Consider the following 27,561-nt stretch of genomic DNA (forward strand, 5'->3'; position numbering starts at 1 on the left):
CCGCCTCCACCACCCGGTAACGCGCCCGATCTCTACCTCTCTCTTTCTCTCTCTGCTGCTGGTAAAGGCAGGCAGCCGGCAAAAGAGGGAGGGTACAGACTGGGCATGTGCAAGGAGCCGCTGACTGCGGGCCCCAATTTGCCCGGGCCCGGTACGGCGCTCCCAGTAGTACCCGTCTATCGGCGGCCCTGCTCCCGGTTGGGGGGTTTGAAAGGCCACTTCGAGGCTCTGTTGCCGAGCGGCCTTTGGAGGACACGGCTAATCTCCACACAGCCTGGCCCCCAAGCGGCGCGGGCCAGGAGCCCTTCAGCCCGGTTCTGCCTTCAGGGCCCTCTCCCGGGTGGCCCCCTCCCCACACATCCCCGGCCAGCCTTTGTCACTGCTACAGAAGAGGCAACACTGCGCAAGTTTCCTTTTTGTTTATTAACACACAGCAAGCGTGACAGTAGATAACTTTTCTCTTTTTAAATACAGTACATGGGTCAGCACATTGCCCTCACACAATCCCCCCCCCCCCCCACGAAGACAAGCCAAGTGGTGGCGTTTTATAAAAATAGTGTGTCGCTACAAAAGTATAAATTAATGCTACCGGTATTAAGAAATATTAAACACAGTAAAACTTATGAGGATTAAGAAAAATATTCATTAATACCTGTAGAAAACTCTGGCCTAAAAATATTTTTTGTATATACTTTTTTTCCTGTTATCTCTTCTTTAAGATGACGTTTAGATTTATGCATCTCATATTGCCAGGAACACCAAGCTACCCGGGACAGGTGCAAGGCGCCTGCGTTTCCTCCATGCCAGGCCTCACCGGGCCTTTCTGCACCACCCTCCCAATTCATGAGCGGGGACGGGGCTGGCAGGCGGCTGGATTTGGCTCCTGCTGACGTTCGCCGCCATTTTAACCTCCACACAATGGAAATGACCAACCATGGGTCGACACTATCCAAGTGGCCAGAGACCAAACCCCCTCTTTGTGACAACAGTTGGCAGATAGAGGAAGCTCTCAAGAAACACCAAAGAGGTAGAAAGTGTGGAGAGGGGTCATTGATCCAGGCTAGTATTGGACCCATCTGCTGATCGGCCAGGAGGAGGCCTCCCCTAATCCTTTGAACCCGTGTCCACAAGAACTGCTTCAAGCCTTTTCCAGAACCCAAGAACGTTCTTCACTCCCCCTATCCTGCCACTGCCCTTTGGCCCCACTGAGGTTCACCCCTCTCCCGTGCTAAAGATGGCTGCAGCAGCTTCAGCCGAGCTAAGCACCCTTCAACTCCTGGATGGTTCTTTTCGGAGGAGTCATTTTCCATCTTAGAAAATGTGTGTACTTGAAAAACTCATCCCCTGGAAATCGTCTGCCTGAGGGCGAGAAAAATGACTTCTCGGGGATCACCTGCCGCCTCTCCTAAGGCATCCAATTGCGGTGGCACCGACTCACCTATTTGGAGAAGTGGAGGCATTGGGCACCCTCGGTGGGCTGTTCAGAACTTGGCAGTGGAGTGTGGTGCTCAGGAGCCTAAGCCACAGCAGAAGAGACGCAGAAGTGGCCGGCCAGCCCTACAGAGAGTCCGCTTTGGGGGCTGCGAGCGAGCCCGCAGATGGAGCTTCCGAAGCCACCTCCTGGGCATTAGCTCCTCTGCTTCGGACCCCAACCGTGACTGCCGAAAGTGAGGCCACCCGAGGGCCCCGGGCTTCCTCACCAGTCAGAGGAGCTGGCAATGGGGCCGAAACAGCTCCCCATTTCCAAACCAGCTTCGCAAAGGCAACAGTGGAGCTAATGTGTCCACACCATTGCTCCAGATTCTGGCTTTGTCCCAGCTTCTTCCTCAATACGCATAAGATTTTTCAAGCTATTCTCCTCTCCTGACATTTCTGTTATTTGTGAAGTTGTTGCATCCCTCCATTGCTGTTCTAACACAAAAACTTAATTAGCTTGAGAGTCCCACTTTGGGGCTTCCCTGCAGTCTCAGCACCCGTCGGAGGAGCCCACGCCTGTCCACCCGCAAACACAGAGAGGCCTGTGAGCAACTGCCATGCACTCCCTTCTCTTGCCATGTGGATTTTTAAAAAATTAAAAGCAATGTTCAAATTTAGGAATTTTAAAATAATGCTAAAAATTCAGAAAGGAATTCTTCTTCTCTTTGTATTTATTGTGCTAGGCGTGAATGTCTTAAGTATGAAACTTTGTAATAACCAGATCTATGAGAACACCCAAGGCAGATTTAAAAGAGTGAACAACTCCTCTTGGGGATTAAATTCCTGTTTAAATTTAATAGCATTCAAAGCGTCCACCTATGCTCACAGGAACCCCAGTGTCCAGGGAGGAAGGGAAGGAACCCGAAGAAGGGACCAGCAAGAGAAAGTTATTCCAAAACCCTCCAAAGAGAGGCCCCGTCCCGGTATCTGCGTGATCAACACAGCTTAGTAAGACCAGAGTTATAATACAGTAAATCTCACCAAAGATCAGGGTGACCTCCTGGTGCAGACGCTGCCTGGCCTATGCAGACTTTAAAGCAGGGGTGGGCAATTAATTTTGCCATGGGGCCCCATGAGAAATTGGGAGGGTTTTAGAGGGCTGGTCTAATATAATTAACTCAGTTCTACCCAATACTGTAAAGACCCAGACGGACACCTGATTGTTGGCTTTACGGCAACACGGTGCACCACAGTCACTGCGCTAGAGCGTTTGCGTGGTTTCTGTGCTCGGACGCTCTCGGTAGGAGGCTGGGATCCGCTCCAGTGGGAGGATGAAAGAGCTCACCGCGTCTGCCCGGACTCCTCCAGGAAAGCAGGAACCGGAGGAGTCCCGGCAGATGCGGTGAGCTCTTTTGTCCTCGCACTGGAGCGGACCCCGACCTCCATGGACCGGTCACAGATAGCGGGCAGGCTTAAATGTGCAATATGGAATGGGGCAGCCCCCAAACTACCCTCAGAGGGAAAAGACCCCACCCCACCCCCTCCCCCCTCAGTGTTGAAGGGGAGGCAGCAAACGCAGCAGTGGATCCCCCTGGGCTCTAATGGGGGAGGGACCCACTCCAGTGGGCAGCGGGGCTGGAGTACAGGCAGCCTCACAGTTTAAGAAGCCCTTCCAGGGGCCTCCAATGGCTGGCTGACAGGGAAGGGGAGAGGAATGGGATGGGTCCCTTCTCAGCCATGCTGGGATGGCTCAGCTGAGGGCCCCACCCCACAAGGAGCATCATCCCTTCTGCTGCTGCTGCTGCTGGAGCATCTTCTCGGGCAGCAGGCAAGACCGGGACATCCCTTCCTTTCCTCTGGCCAAGAATACTTTGAAGAAGGAAGGCCCCGTGTGTGGATGCTGCCCCCTGCCCCCTCTAGCCACCAACCGACAGGTGCTGCAGTTTGGGTCTGCCTAACCAAAACACCACCACCACGACCAGGTGCAACCCGAGAGGAGCCGCCAGGCCCCAGCACCTGCACCGCGCTTACCTTCCGCCTCCTCGCCAGCAAGGCTGAAGCCAGAGAGGGAGTCAACTATTGCTCTGAATGGGGAAACCAGACACGGGTGTCAAGAAAGGTCCTCGCACAGCAGAAAGGAGGCCGGGGGATGGGACAGGGGTGGAGCAGGGGCCCGGCAGGGAAGATGGTGGATGGCCGGCCCTTCGAGGGAGGCCAGTGGACAGAAGCCCAAAGGCCACCCAGTTTAGACAGAGCGGCTAGCAGGGATTTTAAAAGGAGGATTAATTATTCGTTTCTGCAAAATATTCTTTCCGGTTTTAATCACCCCCCCTTCCCCCCCCCCCCCCCTTTTAAGAGTAGTCAAGTCACTGGTATCAAAGTCAGGTAGCTTTTTTTCATCCTGGATTTTTCTTCTTCTTCTTCTTAATTCTTCTTCCGGTCTCCGATCCTGACTTGGAGGTTTCTGAAAGAGAAGCTGCCTGCAAAGGTGGGGAGCCGCCCAGTGGGGCCCAGAACTGGCCGAGATCCACAGGGCTCAAAAGAGGGGGAGGGGAAGGGTTGATTTCTGAAAAGGGGCAATCGTGAAACCATCCATTCAAGTCAATTGAGAAACTCAGCTGCCTAAAGACCCCAGACTGACTGGCCTGCCCCTCTGGAAAACAGGAGGCGGAAACTGAGAGGAGGAAGGAGTGCGTTTGCTTCTCTCCCACATTCCTTTCATTCCACGGAGCTTTTCATATACATATTAATATAGAGGTATCGATATGTGTATCAAAAGCACTTTCTTTTATCTCCCAGGGCGTTCCCAATGAGGTCCACAGTGGATTCTGGATTTGGAACAGCAGTGTTTGCGTGTGGTGGGGGCCCGTTCTGGAAGGGCCACGCTCCCTCCCTCCCTCCCTCCCTCCCAAGCAACCCCCCCTCCACCGTTTTAAAGCATGTTGGACTTCAAGAACATGAGCTTGTTCATATCCTCAGGGCTCAGCAGTCGCCGCCTCTTGATCAGGAGGGCCTGTTCACACATGTTGACGCAGTTGCTCCGGGCGCCCACAGCGGGCACAGCCAGGAGCCAGAAGGCCAGTCTGGCCAGCTTGGTGTGCTTCTGCGTCACGCAGGACCAGTACTGGAAGAGGTCGGGGGCCGCCTGGAAAAGGGGCTCCTGCAAGTAATCGTAGACCTCGCTTTTGCCCGACCGGTCTTCTTCCCGCGTTGGGGAACTCTCGCTCGAGGTCCGGGGTTTCTTGGAGGCGGGCTCAAAGTCGGGCTCCTCGGCCCACGATTCCTTCACCTCGTGGATCAGCTCACACACCTTGACAACGATCTCCTCGTGCTGGTAAGGGGGCACGGGGCGCAGTTTCTGCTGAGGGTCCAGAATCATGGCCACCTTGTGGGCCGAGTGCACCTTGAAGTTCTCCTTCAGGGCTTCCAGGAAAAGGTGGCACAACTTGCTGACGATGCCCGCGTCGTTGGCCTTTGAGGTGAAGAGTTTCTCCAGTTTCACGTAGGTGGGCAGCACCAGCTGCAGCGTCGGCCGGCTCTCGCTGCTCAGTTCGATGACCGCTTGCTTCACCGGCGCTAGGATGGCCGCCAGGTTGCTCAGCAGGTGCTTGTTGAGGTTCTGGATCAGGTTCAGCTTCTTGGCCCGGCTGTAGAACTCGCAGATCTGCTCGTAGCGCTCGTGGACCAGCAGCAGCGAGTCCGTGACGGAGTTCCAGCAGGGGGGGGGGGAGGTCTCCTCCAGGGAGCCGAAGGTCTCCTTGGAGATCCCTGCAGAGCCCGCCAGGTCCTCGCAGACGTTCAGCAGCTCAATGACCTCATGCATGTTGCGCGCTTGCAGGGTGCGCTTGTTCAGCACGCTCTGCACCACGGAGGTCAAGGCACAGGCAGAGCAGCGCAGACACATGCCCGCCTTGGAAAACGCGGAGGAGTTCACCTTGCAGTCCGTGACGTACACAGTCCGGATCTCAGACATGACAAACTCGGAGAGTACGTTTTGCACCCAGTGGTGGACCAAGTCCCCATTGTCGCGAACATCCACCCCTTTGATCCCCAGGACGTAGCTCTTGATGCAGCTGCCTTCCGCCTGGTAGGCCGTCAGGATGTAGCAGGAGTCGGGGCCAATGCTCTGCGAGTGACAGGTGACGCCAATGCCCAAGCAGGCGTTGCTGCCAAGAGCGCAGGTGACCTTCACTTTCACCTGGTTGTACATGCGGGGCAAGTGCTTGAGGGCTAGCGTGTTGAAGTTGCCAAGGATCTCCGTAACAGAGAAGGCGCCGTAGCGAGCACCGTTGTCCACAAGGCTTTGCGCTAGTTTAACAAACTCTTTGCTGCTCACCACGCTCAGCGTCCCCAGGTCCGCGCACATCACCCTCAGCAGCCGCTCTGCTATGTTCTGCCGCTCCTTCTCTGGGAGGGGGCTGTTGAGGAGGGAGCCGCCGGCCGACGCTGCAGACAAGGAGGGAGAAAGGTTGCAAATCAGCTACAACTATCAGACAATCAAAGCAAAGACAGTTTAGACAAAAAAAGTTTAGACAAAAAAAGAGGAGTGGCGTGCACGTGTGGCTAGCAAAGGCTTGACCAAAGGAAATATTCCACGGGGGAGGAAGAGGTTGTGCTGCCACGGACGCCCATCAGAACGAGTCTTCGGCCTTAATTGCGGTTCTTTGTCAGGCAAAGAAGAGCAAATACCACAGGCCTGGGTTTTTTTCGGAGAGGGGTGGCATACAAATATAACAAATTATTATTATTATTATTATTATTATTATTATTGTTATTATTAAATAAACTTTTTCCTCCTCCTGGAGCATTAAGACGCTTCCCAGACTGTGTCATGATTACCCTCGCACCTCAGTCATAAGATGCCAAGAAACAACACACACACACGCACACCACAGGGGCGCCGACCGGCCAACCGGGGCAAAGTGGGGGACCCCTAGAACTGCAGCAGCCGAGGCGGTTGGGTCTCCCATGGGACCCCTCGTAGCGAGGAGCACAGGAGGGAGCCCCTTGCATAATGGGGGTGGGGGGGTTGGCCCCCACGGAGAAGGAGGAGGCGAGGGAGGCCCCTGTCTTCCTCCTCGACTGAAGCAGGACACGTACTGTTGTTGGAGTTGTTCCTCTGGGGCTGCGGCTTCCACTTCTCCTCCACCACCGACGGAGGGGGCGACCTGGGCTGGTTGGAGGCAATGTTGTTCTCATTGTCGGCTGCAGGACAAAGGGGCACAGAGGACAGGAAGTGAGGGCGCTGATTCTGCCCCAACGCAGGCTCCCCACCTCGCCCAACTGCGACCCCTCCCTGCGTCTCGTGAGCCCCAGCAGCAGTCAGTGCCCCCTGGGGAGCTTCCACGAGGCAAGGAGGGACCCTTGACCACAGGGCAGCCACGACTCCACTCAAGCGGAGGCAGGTCTGCCCAGGCTCCCTTGCAAAGGGGGAGAGATACCGGGGGGGGGGGGGGCGTGAACCACCGTGGGATTCCAGCATGGAAAGGGCCCGTGGTTTTTGCTGCCTTTCCTTGAAATGTGACCTTTCCATAGTGGCAACCCACACGAAACCACGCTTGAAAGACCTAGTGCCACGCGGGTGAAAATCACACACTTATCCTGAGAGATGCATCGCACCCCCTACAGTCACATACAGAGGGCACTTTCCTCCCGCTGCCCCACCCCCGTGACCCCCTCACCCCGAGAGATGTGGAATGGCGGCAATATTTAAAACCCCTCCCACCATTTAAACAGTCAGGATCATTTCTTTTATCAAACTTCAAACTCTGTCCATCCATCAAAAGTTCTGACAGGTTATTCAAGGCTTTGAATGGCTGCTTGGTCGTAGAAAGAGGAAAGCAACATTGGCACCGGCCATTCCACCTGCAAGACTTCCGGTTCCCTGTGTAAGGGACTCACCCGCGTGAGACTGCATGTGCTCAAGGAGGTTGTTGTAGAACTGGAACTGGATGCCACAGGCCCCACAGGTGTACGGCTCTGGAAGAGGGGGGAGGAGGGGGCCAAGAAAGCAGGTTAGAGGGCTTGGCCGCAGCCAGCTCTGCTCCTCAGGAGAACAGAGGTGCAAGTCAAGACCGGGAAGAATGCCAATGGGCGGGCACAGGGCAATTCGAGAGGAGTGGGTGCACGCATCCCCCCGGACAGCGCGGCCTGGGTGTCCATCGCACTTACTTTGCAAAAGCGGCAAAGGATTTGAAACCAGAGGACTGGCGGTTTCTGCAAAAGGAGAAAGAGAGAGTCCCCCGTCAGGAAGGCAAGCGCTGCGCCGGGGACAACAAGGCTCCCAAACCACCAAGGACTCTACACCTTAGGAAGTGACTGGTTTTATTTCATCTGTTTATCAAATTTGCCATGACTCCGAGCGGCTTTTTCCAAATGACTCTGCCAAGAATCTTTGACAGATACGTACAAAGGGCCCCGACTGGGTCACCTGGCTCTACTTGATAGGGTCCAAGGGCCCTAAGCCGACGGCCAGACCCTGCAAATTGCATAACTGTGTCACAAGCTGCTGTCAAGAGGCTCCTCCCAATGCAGAAGACTTCCAAACGGAACAGAGTCAACGGACAGCGTCTATCAAGTTCCACTACGTCCCCATTTGAATCTGCGTTCCAGAAAGGAGTGCCTGGACGTCCCCTTCCCATCCCCTCTTTCATTCTGCTAGCAACAAAGGCTCTCTGCACATATCGCAGGCGACCCCTGGAAAGCAGCGTGCCCCCGTCTCAGCCTCCACCTATGGCAGCTGCTCTTCCCTGACCCTCCAAAGTGTCTGCAGCCAATTTAGCCATGGAAGTTGCTGCTGCCCCGGAAGCTGCCTTCCACGGAGATGCAAGGGACGCCAAGGATCCCGCTGTAAAAATCAGGCCTCCCTGGTCCACGGCGGGGAGTGTGCGTGTGCCGAACGGAAGGAGAAACCGGGGTGGTGGTGGTGATGCTATGATAGATGCACAAGCACATGGCGATGCTGCCAGGGGAGTTGAGGCTGGAGGCGCTTCTGTTTCTAAAGAAACTTTTCCCTTCGCAATTCGCATCATTTGGACCGTTAGTTTTGAGGGTTATCCCGGCCTAATTCAGCCAGCAGGAGCCCTCCACCCTGAGACAGGCTCACCCAGTGGGGCCGGGGGAGGGTGTTCCGCCCCTGCCATTTTTGTCCTATGCGTAGCCCCCCCCCCCCCCACAGTGAGGTTCTCCCCAAGCTCTGGATTAACCCCCACCCCACTCCCCCCGGCTGTTGTTTAGAAGAGTTCTGCCTCTTCTTCACCCAGACTCAAGACCCCGCACATCATCTGACTTGTGGTCTTCTCTCTCCCCCTTTTTATGTAGTGTTGACTTCATTGAAATCTCCTCGATTGCCCTGAGTGGCTGGGAGCCCTTGAGAGATGGCAGGATCCAGCTTTCACAAATCCACAGAGCCGGCAGTTGGCCAGCTGGAGAAAGAGAGAAAGCCCTGGACACCGACTGACATGGGAGCCGGGCATTGTCGCCCTGGACCCCCTCTTCAGTCCAGGCCCAGCTTTCGGCCCTTTGCTCATCCTGCGGGGGGGGTGGGGACGACAACGCTGGCAACACTGCACAACAAGGGCGCCCAGAGAAGGGCAGTGACTCACCACTGGAGTTCTGGGAGCTGCTGTTGGTTTCTTCAAAGTTGTTCTGCAGTTTGCTTTCCACTCTGCGACTGAAAGCACTTTCTGCTGGGTGGGAGAAAAGACGGAGAGGGGCTGGTGAGCGCTGACCCCAAGTGGGCCCGCCAGGTGGGGAGCAGGGAAAGCAGAGGAGGCCAAAGCAGCCTTGGAGGACACGGGCACAGAGTCTTCAGCAGGCCTGGAGCGGCTGGAGATTCAGCTGAAGACGTGGGCAGCCTGGACCCACTTCAGGGGCAGAGGGCAGAGGCCTAGCATTTTACAATGGGAGGTTTGTGCAATTTAACTCAAAATGAAACAATAACAGATCAGAATTTCATTTTTTCCATTTTCTGTTCAACATGGCAACCACCACTACCTAGCTCTGTTTTACCTTCACAAGCGGCCTGGGCTGCTTGCGCAACTGGGCTGTGTGGAAATGCACAGGCCAAGCAGTGCAGCCCTGCTGGCCCCGGTGAGACCCACCCCCCCAACATCCTGACCCACTGCCGCATGGACATTGTTGCAAATCAACCTCCTGCTCTGCTTTTGTAACGTCTCTCGGATTGTTCAGTTTGCCGTAAATCCATGATTGAGAGGATTAAAAGTAGACTAAGAACAAGTAGCTGCTCAAAGAGTCTCTCAATGCTAAGGGAGAAACACTGGACCACAGTTCGATGCAATTCGCCATCGTGTCTAGGCACAGAAGCGGGCAAAACCTACACCCCCCTCTTAACCCACCCCCAAAGTACACTCCGTGTATATATAGTATTCGGTTCCTTTTCCCAATAAAAGGATTTTTCTTAGTTGATGCCAAAATAACTTTGAGTCAGAGCCCTATAAACTCACCAGACGTGACCACCCCTCCCTCAATTTCAGGGCGCTGCCTCTCCATCCTTTGCCCGTGTTCCTAAAGGGCGTTTTCAGCCAGGCTCTCGGTGGACTCGGGGGGCCCTCGGGGGGCACGGGTGGGGGCATCCTCTTTGGGGGCGCACAGGCAGTAGTTGGGGGAGGGGGGGTTAAAAAGCGCGATCTGTACCTGTGGTGGCCTTGCTTCCTGGGGATCCAGAATTTGGAGCGCGGAACGTCTGTGGCGGGTATGCCGCCGGTGGGGTACCGGAGGGAGTGCGGTTGAGGAGGGTGGAGCACCGGATTATGGATGCCGTCGGCGTTTTTTTGCCCGATTGGCTGGCCTGGGTCTTCACAGCCACGAAGAGTGGAGATCGCGAGTACTCTGGATATGGATACTCAGAACTAGTGCCACGATGGACAAGTCAGTGCCCGAAACGGCCTCGGCCAGAGCACTCCCCCCCTCGCCAAGAAGAAGGCCATGGTCCCCCTCCCCAAAAGGCCCCCCCTCCGCCCCCCACACTACATGTTCCTCAAGCACGACGCACACAAGGGCCATGGGTCTCCTGGCTCCTCCGGTCAGTGTCACCCGCACAGCCCCGGCCTGGTCCCCACATGACCTCCCGGCACAGGGGGCATCTCCCGCCTGACCTACCACACCGGCCTTAGCGTCAATTGAACATTTTCTTACTACACTGGCACAGCTGCCCAAAGGCACCACTTTTAGTGAAAATGTACACGACACAACACCCGACAAAAGGCCGCGCTCACAAACATTGTCTTGAGGCTAGAATCACAGTAAGAATTTATCCAAACCCATCCTATTCAAATCCATGCACATTCATCACCAATATCATCAATATCCAGTTGACCACAAAGAATTAGGTTTCTTTAGCCACATAGAAATCCTTAAAAAAACCCAGACTTCTTTCTGTCACCATCTAGAAACAACCACTTTATGTGCCAGCTCGCTCCTTTGAGATCCCATCAATCAGAAATGTGGACTTATTTTTCCCCCCTTCCCTACAGTTCGTCTGAACCAAATCTTTAATTCTGTTTGCCTGAAAGTTAAATATCTGGATGTATAATTTAGGAACTTTCCATTTACTGCCACATCTGAAGGCAGAATAAGAGTTAACATGGAAGATAATTGCGTAAGAACATTTTAATTTCACTATTCTATCTTGTATTGCTCCAAGGCACGAACATATCATGAAAATAAAAAAATAAAATGTATAACATTCTACACTTCCAATTTTTTTTAGTACAGTGGTCCCTCGACTTGCGCGTTCTCGATTAGCGCGAAACGCTGCAACGCGGTTTTTCAAAAAATATTATTTAAAAAATAAAATATTAAAATATTATTTTTTAAAAAAAAATTTTTTTTTTAAAATTTTTTTTTATTCTGTTCCCTGAATGGAGACCGCCGGCCGCTCAATCGGGCCGGCAGGGAACAGAATGGAGCCTTCCGCGGCGGGGCTGGTAAGGGGGGGAGCCAAGGGGGGAGCCGAGCCCAGCCCCGTGGCATTCGCTTTCCTCCCGCCGGCAGCCGACTGATCGTGGGCTCCTTCGCAACCTCGGAGAGCTTCCTGGTTTTCGTGAGCTTTCATGCCCCGGAAGCTCTCCGAGGTTGCGAAGGAGCCCACAATCAGTCTCGGCTGCGGGTGGGAGGAAGGCGAATCCCCCGTGGGCTCCGTTACATTTTCCGCTGCCAGCCAGGCCATGCTGGCGGCAGCGGAACAATCGCTGGGTGGAAGGCGTGCTCGGCTCTGCCGCTCCAGCCGCTTTCGGCCGAGCCTCCCCGGCCAAGCAGCCAGGGAAGTCGAGCCAGGCGTGGCGGCGGCAGCGCTGCTTCTCCGGTCGCCCGGTCCTCTCCTGCCTCCTGCGCCGATGTTCCCCGCTGCGACGGAAGGCAGTCGCTTGGCTAGGGAGGCTCGGCCGAAAGCGGCTGGAGCGGCAGAGCCGAGCACGCCTTCCACCCAGGGAGTCCTGCCCTTTCATTCCCGCCGACCACAGGGGCGAGGGGTGGGGATGAAGGGGCAGGACTTCCCGGGCGGAAGGCGTGCTCGGCTCTGCCGCTCCAGCCGCTTTCGGCCGAGCCTCCCTAGCCAAGCGACTGCCTTCCGTCGCAGCGGGGAACATCGGCGCAGGCCGCCGCCACGCCTGGCTCGACTTCCCTGGCTGCTCGGCCGAAAGGGGCTGGAGCGGCAGAGCCGAGCATGCCTTCCGCCCGGGAAGTCCTGCCCCTTCATCCCCACCCCTCGCCCCTGTGGCCGGCTCATCCAGGGGGGCGTGTGTGGACTGGCAAGCGGCAAGCGGGAAGACCAAGGGAAGGTTCCTTCAGCCGCCCAACACCTGATCCGCTCCGCAGCGCGGCAGCAGCGAGGAGCCGAAGATGGGGTTTCCCCTTTGCCTTTACCCCATCTTCGGCTCCACGCTGCTTCCGCGCTGCGGAGCAGATCAGCTGTTGGGCGGCTGAAGGAATCTTCCCTTGGTCTTCCCCGCCGCCCACACGCAAACTCCACCATCTGCGCATGTGCGGCCATGAAAAAAAATGGCGCACATGCGCAGAAGGTTTTTTACTTCCGCATCCAGTATAACGCGGAAATCGGTTAGCGCGGGAGGTCTTGGAACGTAACCCCCGCGCTAATCGAGAGATCACTGTACTCTATTCAGTTATTTATATCTTGCATTTATGCCAGCATCTTAAGGCTAGATTGACAGTACTGTCTCACCCAATTTCCCCCACAAAACAAGCAAGCTCTGGACTGTGATCTGGACTCTAATCAGACCCTCACCCATTGCATCATGATATCACCCCCTCCAAAGAAACCATTAATAAAAGGCAAATACCAATTCGCCTTGTGGTGGTATATTTGGTCCTTATTTTTAAAAAGCTACTGGAGATGCCCTAATTCCTTGAGACCACAGACCGGGTGGGGAAATATCTGCGTAAACAATGCACCAAGACCTCCCTCCCTCCCCGACTTCCTGGAATGTCCCCCCTTTGCCAGGTGGGAGAGTCAAGTGGGCGGCCAGCCCCAATCACGGCTGCCTCTCACATCCCTGCACCAATCTGACATGACAACGGTTAGGGGAATTTGTGTGTGTGTGTGACTTGCTACAATCCCAAAGCACCACTGACAACACCTGGACTATCCTTTGGGATCAGGAGACCCAATGGGGGGAGGGGGAGGGAGGATGAAGAAAGATAGAAAGAAAGATAGAAAGGAAGGAAGGAAAGGAAGATAGAAAGAAAGAAAGAAAGAAAGATAGAAAGAAAGAAAGAAAGAAAGAAAGAAAGAAAGAAAGAAAGAAAGAAAGAAAGAAAGAAAGAAAGAAATGAGTCTTCGGAGAGGGGCGGCATACAAATCGAAATAATAAATAAATAAATAATAAAGAAAGAAAGAGGAAGGAAGGAAGGAAGGAAGGAAAGAAAGAAAGACCTAGACAGAGAGACAGAGCACAAGGCTGTCCGCCCTCCGCTCACACAGCCAGGGTGGCTCAGGGAGCCTGGTAGAGGAGGCCGGACCAGAGGGAGAACAGGCCTAACTCAAGGGCTGCTTTGTCCCACGAGAGCTAAGGCAGTCCTCCAGAGGCGGCCGACCTCCAATATTCCACCCCCCACCATTGCTCGGGGCGATGCCCTCTATCTCCCTGATGACTTTGGGAGGCTCCAGGCAATCTTCTCAGCAACGTAAGTAAGGACACCAAAGGATGCACTGACTTTGAGGTCACCGATTCCCCTACGCGGCCTACGCAGCCGTGGCCTGCACACAAAACCACCAGGTTCCACGGCTGGGGCTATTCAGGCTAAGACACGAAGGGGAACGTGCCCTTTGCCCTCTCAACACAGTAGTCCTCACAGCGCAGGACAAAGGGCCTCTTTTCTTGCCGTTGACTAGCATTCACGTGTAGAAGCTGCTTCCGAAGGGATGAGGGGATAGCCACCGGCCTCAATGGACTGAGAGGGGGATGAACCGCCTAGGGCAATGAGGACTAGATGCTTGGGCTGAAGAATGCCTTCCTGTCCTATTTCTGGGGCTTTCAACTGGTGCGACCGAAGGCAAAACTTTAACTGAGTCGGAGTGGCAAGACTTGTCCAGAGGGCACAGGGGCCCCGGTGGGGAGGGTGGTGGACAGAGGAGGCTAGCTCAGCCGCCTGACCAGGGACAAGTGCAGGAAGGGGCCAGTCCTTGTGGAAGCTGAGGGCTGCAACAAGTAAGCAGACAATGTTCTGACCAGTGGTGGGTTCTAAATGCTTTGCCTACCGGTTCACATGCACGCAATGCTTCTGCGCAGGCAAAAAACTATCCTGGGCAAGAACCAGGCTGAACCGGGACCATCCCACCCCTGTTCCCCAGCTACAGTGCCTGATATCAGCCATAAGCAGGTGATGGGTCCAGCCTGCTTATGGCTGATATCAGGCACTGATATCATTGTCAAAAATGTATAAACTGCAAAATACAGCTGTAATTTCATTTATAGCATAATGCAGTGTTAACAATTATAGGCCTGAATATTTTCACTGAAGTACTGAGCCCTCCCTTCTCCCCCAGAGTCCGGCTCTCAGGAAGCCCTGGCCGGCCCCTGGCGGCCCCCCTGGCTGTGCGGACGGGCTCTGCCTGCCTGGCCTCTGCCTCGGGAGGTCCCGGCTGGATACTCACTGATGGGTGCGTGAAGGGCCACGTGTTCCTGGTAGGGCGTGTAATACTTGTACTGCTTGCCACAGAATTCACAGGTATAGTGGCCTGTTTCTGCAAAGCAAGGAAACCATTTTCAGAAGGAGAAAAGTTTTCCCCAAAACCCCTCGACCCAAACATGGACCTCAATTCAGAGCACAGCAGGGTGGACACTTCCCACCCGGTCTGTCTCTCTCTCCCTCCCCCCCCCCCCCGCATGGCCGCTGCTCCTGGGCTCTTCCCTGGAGGGAGGCTGAAGGGGCTCGGCTGCTACCACGGCCAGGTGCCCTTTGGCAGAAGAAGGGGCCACATTTGGGAGTGGGCTGCATAACCTATGCCAGACAGCAAAGGCCAAGTCGCCCTCTCATCCCTGCTTCATCTCAGATTGAGATCAATCTCTAGTTTTAATACCGACCCCCACCCTCAATTTCCCCCTATTCCCGGAAAGAAATTGGTAACATAACAAGGAATGAAGTAGCAGTCAAATTAGAACACTGCAAAACTGTAATTGGCTTTTTTTATCCCAGAGGACAATACTTAGACAATAACTTCCCCTTTAATGAAGAGCTCTTTGTGAATTCTAAAATTAAATCATGAGAAATGCAAGTGGAATATTTTGTATATGTTTGAATATAATGATTAAAGTAAATAACATGCACTTAATTCCTTCTCTTTGCAATAAAGTATTTACATCTAATACTTTGGGCAAATTGGATTGTTTTAACCAGATGCTTATAAAATAGGAAACATTAAGCAAGAATATTTTCATAAGATTTTCAACCGTGTTTGTTTCTTCTCTTTGTCTAAGGGGGAAGATTAATTTTCAGAAGTGATATTGACAAGCAGGTTGCTTGGCTCCTGGCGAATGGCCACGGCCCGAGTTCGAGCTCTTGCTTTGCGTGCAAAAGGTCCAGGTTCACCCCTGCATTTCCAGGGAAGGGCTAGGGACCCCCCCCCCCTCTGCTTGAAGCGACGTCCAGAGCCCTGCAGCCAGTCACGGCAGCCGCGAGCAAGACCTGAGTGAGGCCAAGCGGCTTTCGGGCCTCCTGGGACACCTGGTAGTACGGAGGGAAGGCCGCCAGTGCCAGTGCAACGCGTTGTAAAACCTAACAGTTGCTACTGGTGCTCCTCCTTCGGCCAACCCCAGTGGGAGGTCCATCTAAGGGGGAAGGTTTTCCGGTGGGTCTGTCACCACCAGCCGTGCCAAGGGGAGCGGAGCCCGGGCCCCACCCAGGCAAAGGACGCACCCTCTCTGCCAGAAACGCTCCGTCCCTGGCCTGGGCCTGAACCCTCAGCTCTGAGACCCAGAAAGCTAGTTAATTACTTAAGTTGCAAACTCGGTCAACCGTACTTGGACCAATCTTCTGAAAGGGCTCGGGCTGCTCTTCTTTCACCTCCTCCTTGGCAATCATTGCTTGGTCGTAGGGGTCTGCAAGAGGAGAGAAGGAGGAGAGGGCTGATCGGGGCACGTGGAAACGCCTCCCTGCCGTCACCCCTCAGGCCCTGCTCTCCCCCACTGGCTGCCGTGGGGCTCCTCACTCGCCCTCAGCGGAATTGGTGGCAGAGAGGGAGGAACCACAGGCAACATTTCAGCTCGCTCCTCTTTGGAGCTTTTTAAAAACTCGGGCAAGGAAACAAATCAGCAGAAAGGAAACAAGTAAAGAACCGACATGCTACTGTGGTAATGACTTATATAGACTAACGCACCTTTTACACACGTATAGTATATTTTACAGATTATATATTTTTTGATAATCTGCCTATTAAAGTGACTAATTATAAGCTGTTTGCAATTCAAGATATAAAAATTGCCACAATTATTTCTTTTTAAAGTGTGACAACTGCCAAAACCCGTCTGAACAATTCCAAAAAACAACACAAGCAGCCAACCTAAACCAAGAGGCCCCGAGACCTCCTGTCAATCAAGTACGCACTCTTTCTCCCAACGGAGTAGATGAATCTCTGCACGCACCTATGGGAGCTTCAAATTGCAACAAGTCCTGATTGACACAGCTCCATTCTCCATCCATTGAGCATTTACCCAAATGCTCTTCCTAAACTGTTGGAATCATCTAGCCAGAAGTCTCTATTGGATGAAACTTTATTGCCAAAATGTGTATGGTATTATGCCTCTAAACCAGCTCGTTACATGTAAATAAACACACACAACAACAACAGCAGCAACATTCTTCCTTGCATCACCCAGTGGTGTCAAGAGCCCTGCACAAGAGCTCCCTTCCCCAGTTTCTTTCCATAAAATGCAGGCCTGCAAGCAGTAACTGAAGGTCCTGAGGATGGGCCCAGGAGCCTGCAGGTTTGCCTGCCCTTTGCCTCCTTCCCCCTCCCTCGGGGGGAGATGGGAAACGCCATTCCTTTCTTTCAGCAACTCAGTTCAATTCAAGCCACGTTTGGCCCAGATTCAAGGTTTTCTGGAAACACGAGGGTTAAATGGAGACCCTGGCTTGCTCTGATAAGGTGGGAAGGAGGCTGGCTGGGAGCGGCTGCTTAGCCTTCTATAAGGACCCTCTTCTCCTCGCCAAGCGACACTCACCATCCACCGCATGGAGGTCTCTGTGCTCTTGGAAGCAACTGTAGTACTTGTACTTCTTCCCACAAATGTCACACGTGTACCTAAAGTTGTCTGCGGGGAGGAAAGAGCACAATGTTCGAGAAGCTCCAAGGAGAAGGCCGGGTTTCCCCGCGGAGTCCCTGGCACGGACCCCCTGCCAGCACCTGGCTTTCCACCTGTAACACGCTGGCCTCCACCCCAACGGAAGCCCCGAAAGCTCTAATCCTGGGCAAAGGGTGGGACGCCTCGGGCACCAAGGGATTTCAGGAGAGAGGAAATCAACGTCCAAACCAGCATTTTTCTTGCTTTGATTTGATGCTTTGGGGAGGGGGTGGGGGAAATGCAGTGCTAGAGACAACAACGCCCCCCCCCCCCCCACAAATCCTTGGGTGACACCCATCCCCAACAGGTGGACCAGAGGCTCCAAGGTCAGGAAAGCTACACCACCAGCTTCGTGACATCCCAACTATCGATGAGGTTCTTTCCTCCCTTTGTTACAGAATTTTTCCAACATGCAAAGCAAAGAGCACAAGTGGTGGAAGAGAAGGTCCGTCCCGGGTCAAAACAAGACAAAGTCGCCCAGTGATGGAGCCTCTTTTTGGTGCCACCACATGGCAGCCGCATTTCACACTGGCCAAATGGCAGAGAGGCCCCAGGGGTTTCCCCACTGGCCCCACCGGGCCTCTTCGCAACAGAGTGGTTGGTGGCAGCCGACCCGCTGCCTTCGGGCTCCGGCTTCCCCACCACCCTCTGGACCAGAGGTCGGCAACCTTAAGCCCTCAAGGAGCCACAAAGGCCCTAACCAGAAGCTCCCCGGTCAGTCCTGGAGCCTCCCATCACAGTGTCTCCTTTTCCCTCCCCCTGTCCCAACTGAAAGTCCGATCAATTGCGGGGCAGACCGGCCACAGGGAGCCTCTGCAGCAGAGGGCCGAAAGAGCCACATGCGGCTCCAGAGCTGCAGGTTGCCGACCCCTGCTGGGGACCCTGACTGGCAGCAGCTCTCGGGGGTCTTGGGCAAGAAGGGGGGCTTCCCTATCCCTTCCCAGGACCTGGAACCGGGGGACGACGACCTTTTGCTCGCAAAGCATCGCTCCACGCAATTTGAGGAGGGTGTGGATACTCACTTCCAGGGGAGGCTGCTTCGCCTGGCGCCGCTCCTGTGTCTAAGCGGAGAGAAGAACCGCATTGAGAACGCACGCCCAGGAATAAGCACCCTCCCATCCTGGTCTTTGCTTAGAGGCTTGGGGTCGAGAGGCCAAAGAAACGAGACCAAATAGCCTGAAGATCCTCATCTCAGGCAGAGCCCCTCGCGTGCCAGTACAGTTCCGAGGAAGCACCGGTTGCCATCCAAATCCCCTCCCTTCGTGACAAGCAAAACCAAAAGAGAAGGTAGAATTATGCCAACGAGGTCAGGAACGTCTGGGTCGCTGATCTGAAATGGGTGAAGGTGGCAGCAGGTCCCACTGCAATGTATTTAACTTTCAGGATGCACTGCTTGGGGAGGGGGTCTTTCCTCAGTGGCATCAGGCAGCCAAGAGAAGTGGGTGCCTGCAGGTGAGGGGCACCAGGGCCTCCCCCTTCCAAAGGGCCCATCTAAGCCACCACCGGCCCTGTGCGGGCAGAGGACGGGAAGCGGCAGCAGTTCTGGCCGCTTGCTCTTCGCAGCACTCAATCAAACCTCTCCGCGAACAATACCACGTAGGGCTGGTTGAGTTAAAAGTTGCCCTGCGTCTCCTGCATTCCGTCTTAAGACTGCCACACAATCAACTGGGTGGCCTTTCCTGCTATGGCAGCATATTTTTCTCCCCACCCCCCCACTTGGTTCATTATTCTAAGACGATGTGGGCATATTTATATTTATATTTTTGTTGTGAGCCGCCCCGAGTTCGCGGAGAGGGGCGGCATACAAATCTAAATAATAAATAAATAAATAAATAAATAAATAAATAAATAAATATTTCTCTGATTTGCCTAAAGATCTCAAACTGGCTGTGGCACTTGAGCACAAATGTGACTGGAGGGGATCTGGAGAATTTGCGAATGCAAAACCGTCTCCCAGAAAGAATTCTCCCCACCCGCATTTCTTCACTGCTCCCACAATGCCTCAGTGGCACACAAGGGATCCATACCTCGGTGCGCTCGGACGTGGGTCTGGAAACAATTGTAGTACTTGTACTTCTTTCCACATATTCCGCACTCGTATGACCCTGAAAGAAAGAAGACCACAGGGAAACATTAGGGCAGCTGTCAGCAGAGGCTCAAACCTAAAGCGAACGGAACGGGGCAAAGTCCGCAGTGTTAAGTACCAATCCCAACTCCCTGGGCAGGTTCCAGTGCCGGCGTGCCACGAAAGCCAATGGCGGACCTGCGCAGATCTGCTTGTGCTGGAGCGGCCAAGGAAGACGCCCCCGTGGGGAGGGGACCCTCTCTCGCCCTCAAAGGGCCCCGGACGGCCGCACTGCCTCCTCTGAAATAGACCACGGAGGGTCCACCTGCCCCCATGTCTTGCAAAGCCTGGATCACCCAATCACGGCTGCATCCCTCCATCGTGTGTTGTGACTACACGCGTCCATCTGCATGGAGGGAGGGAAGCAGTCGAGCCCTAGGGCAGGGCTCCGTCTTGGGCCCAGTGCCCTCCACTATCCTCATAAACGGCTCAGATGACACTAAACGGGTAGGAATGGCGACCGCCCCAGGAGACAGGATCCAGAACAATGGGCCCTACGCAGCAAAATGAAATTTAATGTGGAGGAAGGCAAGAAAAGTGAAAGTTATAAGTACAGATTAAGTGAAACTTGGCTCAGAAACAGGAAGGGTGAGACGGGCCTGAGGGTCCTGGTGGACGATCATTGAAAGCTAATACAATCCTTAGCGGTATAAAGAGAGGCAGAGAATCAAAGTCATAGGAAGTTCCACTTTATAAAACCTCAGGAAGGCCACACCTTGAGACCTTGGGATAAGAGCAGAGAAAAGCAGCTAAGAGCATCAAAGGCCTGGAGATAATAAAGGATTGTTGCAGCCTCTAGAGAAAATAAGGTCTCGGGAGATAACGGTATTCCAATATTTGAGGGGGGGTGTAGGTCAACTTATTTTTCAAAGCACTAGGACAAGAAACAATGGGTGGAAACTAATGAAGGAGAAAAGCAACCTGTCCGACAGTGAGGACAATTGCCTCCAGAACTTGTGGGTGTGTCCCATCTCCTTTTCTGGAGCCTGGACAGCCACCTGTCTGAAACGGTTTAGGGCCAGGATGATGAACCATATCGGAGGGCACGGGAGGTGTGGTCAGCAGGCAGGGGAGGAGAGACCGTTTCACCCTAAAGCCCCAGAGTAGGGAAGAAACCACCCAACAGGCAACCCGGAAGTTCGGAAAACGGACTTCCGGTCTGCCCGTTCTGTGCTGTTTTTCGCACTCTGGGGCTTCAGGAAGCTTCCTCGAACCCTCCGGAATGCAAAAAACAGCACAACACGCAAACCGGAAGCCCATTTTCCGAACTTCCGGGTTGCCCTTTTTTCCACCGTCCGGGGCTTCAGTGAGGCCTGTGCGCATGCGCGGGGGGCATGCTTGGGTGGGGAGGGGTGTGGGCAGGTGAACAAAAAAAGGTCTGCGGTCATTGGCTTAGGGTCCCCTGCTTGAGCGGGACATTGGGCTAGAAGGCCTGATCGACCGACCACTGTGGCAGGAGGGGATGCTCAGGCACAGCACACAAAGAGAATCTTCCTACACACACGCACACGCACTCCCCTGCTCCTTCCACTCCAACCATGGCTGAAGGCAATGCGAGAGAGGCGTCTCCTCCAGCCAGGCTGCCCAGAAAGGCCCAGGGAGAAAGGCCCAGGCAGCGTCTCAGACTGGGGTAGGATGGCATAAATTAAAGGAAAGCCTGGCTCAGCTGGGGGTCTCAGACCCCTGCCATCAGCTCCCCCCCCTCCCTGTGGAAACCCCTACCAAAGGATTGAATGAAAAACCTCTACGCTTCACTATGCTGCCTCTTTGTGCAGGAGAAAGTACAGAAAATATCCCTTCAAGTTGTGGCAGCCAAAATAAATTACGGTCTGAAAAATTCTGCAATTATACGCACCGACTGTTTGCCCTAATCTGCGAACATTGTGTTCCATCTTATTCCAATGTTTCTGCTGTTATTTTTCTTTCAAGAATCCGCTAAGACAGGAGAGAAGGAAGGTCTTGTGGGCTAGTTATCCAATCCCCAAGAGTACTAATTTTAAATGCCCAGGCCCGCCCGTCTCTTGGACGCATCTCAACTCTAGTGAAACTGCCCACTGGTGGGAGGTTGAACAACTAGCCTCGTGAAACTGAACAGTATCTACAGTAGAGACCTCCAGATTTCTAGGTTTTATTATATCTCAAGACGTAAAATGGTCATCTAACATCAAAAATGTCCTCCAAAAAGCGCAGCAAAGAATGTCCTTTCTGCATCCACTGAGGAAGCTCAAACTGCCCAAGGAGCTGCTGATCCAGTTCTACAGAGGAATCATTGAGTCTGTCATCTGCTCCTCTGTAACTGTCTGGTTCGGTTCTGCAACCCAACAAGACTGACAGAGACTTCAGAGGAGAATCAGGACTGCAGAAAAAACAATGGCTGCCAACCTGCCTTCCATTGAGGATCTGTAATACTGCATGAGTCAAAAAGAGAGCTGTGAAAATATTGACTGACCCCTCGCATCCTGGACATAAACTGTTTCAACTCCTACCCTCAAAACGTCGCTTCAGAGCGCTGCACATCAAGACAACTAGACACAAGAACAGTTTTTCCTCGAACGCCATCACTCTGCTAAACAAATAATTCCCTCTGCACTGTCAAAGTATTTACTTAAGTCTGCACTACTGTTTCTACTAGTTCTTTCTCACCATTCCCATCACCCATCTCCTCCCGCCTATGAGTGTATGACTGTAACTTTGTTGCTTGTATCCTTAAGATTATTTATATTAATATCGTTTCCCGGCTGCTTATCAGTACCCTATGGCAATTTTTAAAGTGTTGGGCCTCATGATCCCTGACAAATGTCTCTTTTCTTTTATGTACACTGAGAGCATCTGCACCAGACAAATTCCTGGTGTGTCCAACCACACTTGGCCAATAAAGAATCCTATTCTATTCTAGTAATGGAATAATTCTATTCAAGTAGGTCCCATTACTTGTTCAAGCTTTTGCCAACCCAGCAGTTCGAAAGCATGTAAAAATGCAAGTAGAAAATTGGGGACCCCCCTCTGGTGGGAAGCAGTGAAGGTATTCCACCAGTTTGCACTGGTTCAGGTGAACTGCTAGCAACTTCAGGCAGCGCTGGCTCTCTGGCCTTGAAACGGAGATGAGCACTGCCCCCTAGAGGTGGGAATGGCTAGCGCATATGTGCGAGGGGAACCTTTACCTTTTCAATGTGTTCCCATTGACTCAGATTGAAGGGTTAGATATTGGGCAGCAAGGAATGATCCCTGCTGTGATTCACCCAGAAAGGAAAGGCAGTTTCTCGTTGCCACTTACCATTTTCAGGCAAATATAGTCAATGCAATTTAACTGTTTAATAGATTAGATCTCAATTGACTGTAAATGGCAATTAGCCAGCATCCAGGGGCTGCCCGGTCCTTTCTTTTTTATTGCCTGAATTACACTCCGGCGCCCTCCCCACTCCAGGGACCCCAACCCATCCCTGGCAAGAAAAGGTTAAGCCAATGGACCACCGACCTAGCTTACCAAGAGTCTGCTGGTTGCGGACCCCACCAATCACAACACAAATTTCTGCAGGAACCTCGGCTACGCCGCTGCCTTTCTTCTTCGGCTCTTTTGGGTCGCCTTGCCAGAGCACCTCCTGGACATACTCATCCGGCACTTCCGTCTTCACTTTCACCTCGGTCACTGCTGCTGCATCCTCGCTGGGCGATGGCGCTTGGGGCACGGCTGGATCGCAACCTTCTGCTCTGGTCATTTTCTGGGTCCTCTTCAAGCGCTCTCTTGGGGGAGGGGGAAAAACAGAACGCTGAGCCTCCAAGAACCTACCGGAACATTGTCTATCCAGGCAGTCTGCGAGTGAGCGCTCCCCAGAATTTATGGATCGGTGGAATGCCTCCAGGGATATTGGGGACTGTTTTAAAAAAACAGTCTTGTAGGCTAAACAAATGGCTTAGCATTGTATTTGGTTAACTAAAAACCTCTGAATGTCCTTCAGATGGACTCACTTGGGACCTTCCATGGGACCACAACCATGAGCCAAGAGAAAAGGAAGCTTACCTCTTCCACAAAGTGTCGGGAATGTTTAATTAATTACACAACATGTGCTAATCTCCTCTTAAGCAGCTCACAACGTTGTTGAATGCCTAACAACCCAATTCTAAAGAATTCCCAAACATTTTGAGAAACATCAAGCTGAGCATAGAATAGCAACAAATATCATTTGGATCTCTAAAAGCAAACCACCGGCAATCCCTCCCCCCGCCCCCCCAGTTACTTCAGATGCTGAAAGAGATAAAAGGTAACCTGAAGTGGGGAACAAGGGGGCAGGGGATTATTTTCCTCCTGAACAGGAACCCCCGATTTCCGCCTGTTTGGGACAGGATAGGGCCCCATGATTTGGAGCAGACCCCCATTCCCACCAGAGAAGCCAACAGGCCGGTCCCCAGCTCCAACGGGATCAAAGCCCAGGAAACGCCAACCTCTCCCCAGGGGGACCTACCTGCCCACAGAGGCTCTGGTCCCAACACTGCCGCCGTTGCTGCCGCCGTTGCTGCCGCCATTGCTGCCGCCCTCAGCCTGGAACGGAAGCAGCCAGAGAGGAAGGTCAGAGCTCCGGAGAAGCAGCTCCCTTCATGAAGCAGGGACCCAAAGGACCTCATCACAGGCCGTGAGGGGCGAACAAAAATTGACCTCCATTCCCTCCCAAAATAGTAACACGATCCCCAGAGTACCGAGGAAACCATTAAAAAAAAAAAGTCAGAAACTAGGAAAAGCAACCAGATCCAGAACCACACGCCTGCCCACTTGGACGGACAGATGGATGTGTTCTCGGGAGGTAGTACCCACAGCCACTCCGTCTTGTCTGGATAGAGTCTGACCCTGTGGGCCCCCATCCAGACCCTGACAGCCTCCAGACAGCGGCACATCACTTCCACTGCTTCACTGAGTGGACATGGGGTGGAAATGTACAGCTGAGTATCATTAGTGTACTGGTGGTAACTTACCCCATGCCCACAGATGATCTCACCCAGTGGTTTCATGTAGATATTACATGAACCGACCCCTGAAGTACCCCTGACCCCTGAAGTACCCCACAAGATAGGGACCTAGGAGTCAACCTCTGACACACACACCCTGCTAACACCAACTGCGACCGACCAGAGATGTAGGAGGAGAACCACCATAAAACGGTGCCTCCCACTCCCAACCCCTCTAGTCGGTGCAGAAGGATACCATGGGCGATGGTATTGAAAGCCGCTGAGAGGTCAAGAAGCATCAGGACAGAGGATAAACCCCTGTCCCAGGCCCGCCAGAGATCATCCATCAGCACAACCAAAGCAGTTTCCGTGCTGTAGCCGGGTCTGAATCCTGACTGCCGAGGGCCTAGATAATCGGCTTCTTTCAAAGACCACTGGAGCTGGAGCGACACCACCTTCTCGACAACCTTCCCCATAAAGGGACGATTGGAGACTGGACGGTAGTTATTAAGCATGTCTGGCTTCAGGGAAGGCATCTTGATGGGGGAGCGCACAAGCGCCTCTTTGTAGGGAGCCGGGAAGGACCCCTCCCTCAAAGAAGCATTGGTAATCTCCTGGACCCAGCTCCGTGTCAGCTCCCTGCTGGCCGAAATCAGCCAGGAGGGAAACGGGTCCAACAAACAGGTGGCAGAACACACAGCTCCAATGGCCTTGTCCACTTCATCAGGTGTCATCAGGTCAAACTCGCTCCAAACAGATGGACTAAGACGAGCCCGTCACCTCGACTGACTCATTGTCAGCCGACTCTGCACTCCAATTGGAGTCAAGATCAGTCCAGATGTGAGCGATTTTATCTGCGAAAACCAGTGCAGTGCAGTTTATCTTGTGCCAGTGAGTTCCATAGATTAACTTTGGGGCTGTTTCCTTTTATTTCCTTTCCATCTTTTTAAAATCACTTCCCACAGATGGATGGCTTTCCAAAGGGAAGAGGGGTAGGCTCCCGTAGGAATAGCAGCTGATTAAAAAAACACACGGAGTATGTGTGTCCCCCCCCCGGCCCCCAAATACAGCAGAGGGGAAGGAGGAAGAGGCAGCTCCCTCTTCTAAGACTCCCTTCTGGGAGGTGATGCAGCCGGTCCCTTGCGGAAAGAGAGAAAACGTCCAGAAATCTCACAGCCACACTCACACACACACACACACACGCGCGCGCGCGCGCGCTCCACTGGGTGACCTCCAAAGAGCAAGAAGTGCCCCTTGCCTAGTTTTGATGTGGTTTCTGCATTCAGGCATTTATACCACCAAGTAAGGCAAGTAAGTAGGCAAGGGTAGACCTGGGCCACCACTAGAGAACACCAAGACTCATTTCAAAAGTAACCGCAAGAAAAAAGCTGGACAGCTATGCCCCCCTCCCCACATCTGAGCTCCAGCTTCCACCCCCCCACCAGGGTCCCCGAAGAGGGCAAGGAAGTGCAGGAGCTTCCTGCCCCATGCAAGAGGCCACCGCAATTGAGGAGCAGAGCAAGTGGGTAACCAGCCGCTCTGGGGCCACGACTCCACCGCCTGCACGGTGCAGGCAGGTCAGGCCAAGGAGGCAGGCGGCCTAGGAGAGGATCCCCAGTGACCTCCACAGGGACAGCCACACAACTCCCCGTGTAGCCTTTGAAATCTCCCAGAGCCACCACACCCCATCCCCCATCCCCACAAAGCCGTATCTGGACAAAATGGAAAACATTCTGACCTCCACGGTGAGTTCACACCAGAATTTGCCGTTAACGTTTGCTACGCCATCACCATCAATAAGGCACAGGGACAGAGTGAAAGTGGCTGGAGTACAAGACATGAGTGACCGTTTCTCCCACGGCCAGGTCTACGTGGCATGCTCCAAAGTCAGTTCACCTGACAGCCTGGTCATCCTCCAGCCACACGGCAAAGCCAGGAATATTGTTTACAGGGAGGTCCTCAGCAATTCATTTGAGGGACGAATTGAACATCTGTGCTATGCAGTTTATTAGCCTGGCTACATAGACAACACAGTATTGAATAGAAGAGAACTCTTTATTGGCCAAGTGGGTTTGTCCTGGGGGCATTTCCTATTTCATTGTGGTTACACTTACAGCAATGTCTTCATCTGTAGCAGAAAGTGTAAGGTCTCTAATGAAATAATACGGTCACTTCTTCAACTACTCATTCATTGTCAAGCTTTAAGTGTCAATTTATTAAGCCCCATCACATAGTTTTGTAGAGAAGCATGGGTACCCAGCTCGTAATTTATATATAGAAGCACACATCCCATTAAAGGCAGAAATCTGTGAATGCATCAACATAATCGGTTGAATCATCAGTTCTCCCCCTCCCCACGGCCAAATTGGGAACATTCCTAAATTCCAAAGGTCCAAATTCTTCTTTAAATCCAGCCTAATAAAATTGTAGTCCCAAATACTTGTAATTTAAATTTCCCCCATCTTTTTAATAATAAAAATTATGAGATTAGCCATTTTAAAAAATCTGAAAAAGGCTTTCCTCAAAACCAGCATTATTTCAAACCTTGGACGCCACCCCTCCCCCGATGAATTTGCACAAATGTGCATTAAAAGAGATTGGCTGCATTTGGGGGGGGGCACACACATATATGGCAGAAACAGGCCATTTCAGAGGTTGCAGGGAGAGGGAGTTCGATAAAATAACCCCCTTTTTAATTTAAATGCTAATGCACTGAATTAAAATTTAATAACTGAGGAAATTGAAAAGCCAAGCAGGAATATTGGAAATAAATCCAAGCAGAAACAGCTGAAATTAAAAATTCTAGAGAGTAGGAGGATAGAAGCTAAGCCGTCTTATACAATTATATTTTTTCCAGAACAAGGAAGGGGAACAGACGCTATCTATGACCAGCCTTAGGGTGATAAATTGAAAGCTGGGTGATTTATTGTTTAATTTTCCTAAGGGGAAAAAGGTTCCCTTTCATGCTAAAATATTTCATAAATTTCCACCTGGCATAAATTTTTAAATTAAAAGTTATGTGGGTCACATTCAATGCATCAGCACAATTCTGAAATCTTACAGAAATACATATAGTGGGGGGAGGGGGAGACAAAATTCTAGATATTTCTTTTGATTCCTTTATGGAGATTTCTCTTTTACAGAACAACCAAGGCTGAAAGTGTTAAAAACATACAAAGATTATTTTTTCATAATTTTAAAAGTTCTCCGAATTAAACCAATTTGCCTTACATGGTTTTCTCATTAAGGAACTTGCAAGCCAGG

At 52.7% G+C, this 27,561-nt stretch overlaps 1 protein-coding gene across 9 annotated transcripts in view; it reads right to left on the bottom strand.

The window, feature by feature from the left end:
- Positions 1-404: 404 nt before the first annotated feature.
- ZNF618 (zinc finger protein 618) overlaps positions 405-27,561 on the bottom strand; it is a 43,039-nt gene continuing 15,882 nt past the window's right edge. For 2 of the 9 annotated variants that reach the window (XM_070758355.1, XM_070758363.1), the window contains 13 exons: positions 23,820-23,896; positions 22,835-23,100; positions 19,262-19,339; positions 18,257-18,295; positions 17,115-17,204; positions 15,888-15,992; positions 14,549-14,638; positions 10,072-10,266; positions 9,021-9,104; positions 7,588-7,632; positions 7,318-7,395; positions 6,517-6,621; positions 405-5,862 (listed from right to left, as the gene is read on the bottom strand). In XM_070758355.1, the coding sequence (XP_070614456.1) occupies positions 4,349-5,862; positions 6,517-6,621; positions 7,318-7,395; positions 7,588-7,632; positions 9,021-9,104; positions 10,072-10,266; positions 14,549-14,638; positions 15,888-15,992; positions 17,115-17,204; positions 18,257-18,295; positions 19,262-19,339; positions 22,835-23,100; positions 23,820-23,896 (2,766 nt within the window). In that variant the 3' untranslated portion in view covers positions 405-4,348. Of the gene's footprint in view, positions 5,863-6,516; positions 6,622-7,317; positions 7,396-7,587; positions 7,633-9,020; positions 9,105-10,071; positions 10,267-14,548; positions 14,639-15,887; positions 15,993-17,114; positions 17,205-18,256; positions 18,296-19,261; positions 19,340-21,214; positions 21,591-22,834; positions 23,101-23,819; positions 23,897-27,561 lie in introns of those variants that run through there. The other 7 variants (XM_070758361.1, XM_070758359.1, XM_070758358.1 and 4 more) reach the window with 7 other exon arrangements.

This window comes from Erythrolamprus reginae, chromosome 8 (genome assembly GCF_031021105.1).
Source record: "Erythrolamprus reginae isolate rEryReg1 chromosome 8, rEryReg1.hap1, whole genome shotgun sequence".
In the NCBI taxonomy this organism is placed as follows: Eukaryota; Metazoa; Chordata; class Lepidosauria; order Squamata; family Dipsadidae; genus Erythrolamprus; species Erythrolamprus reginae.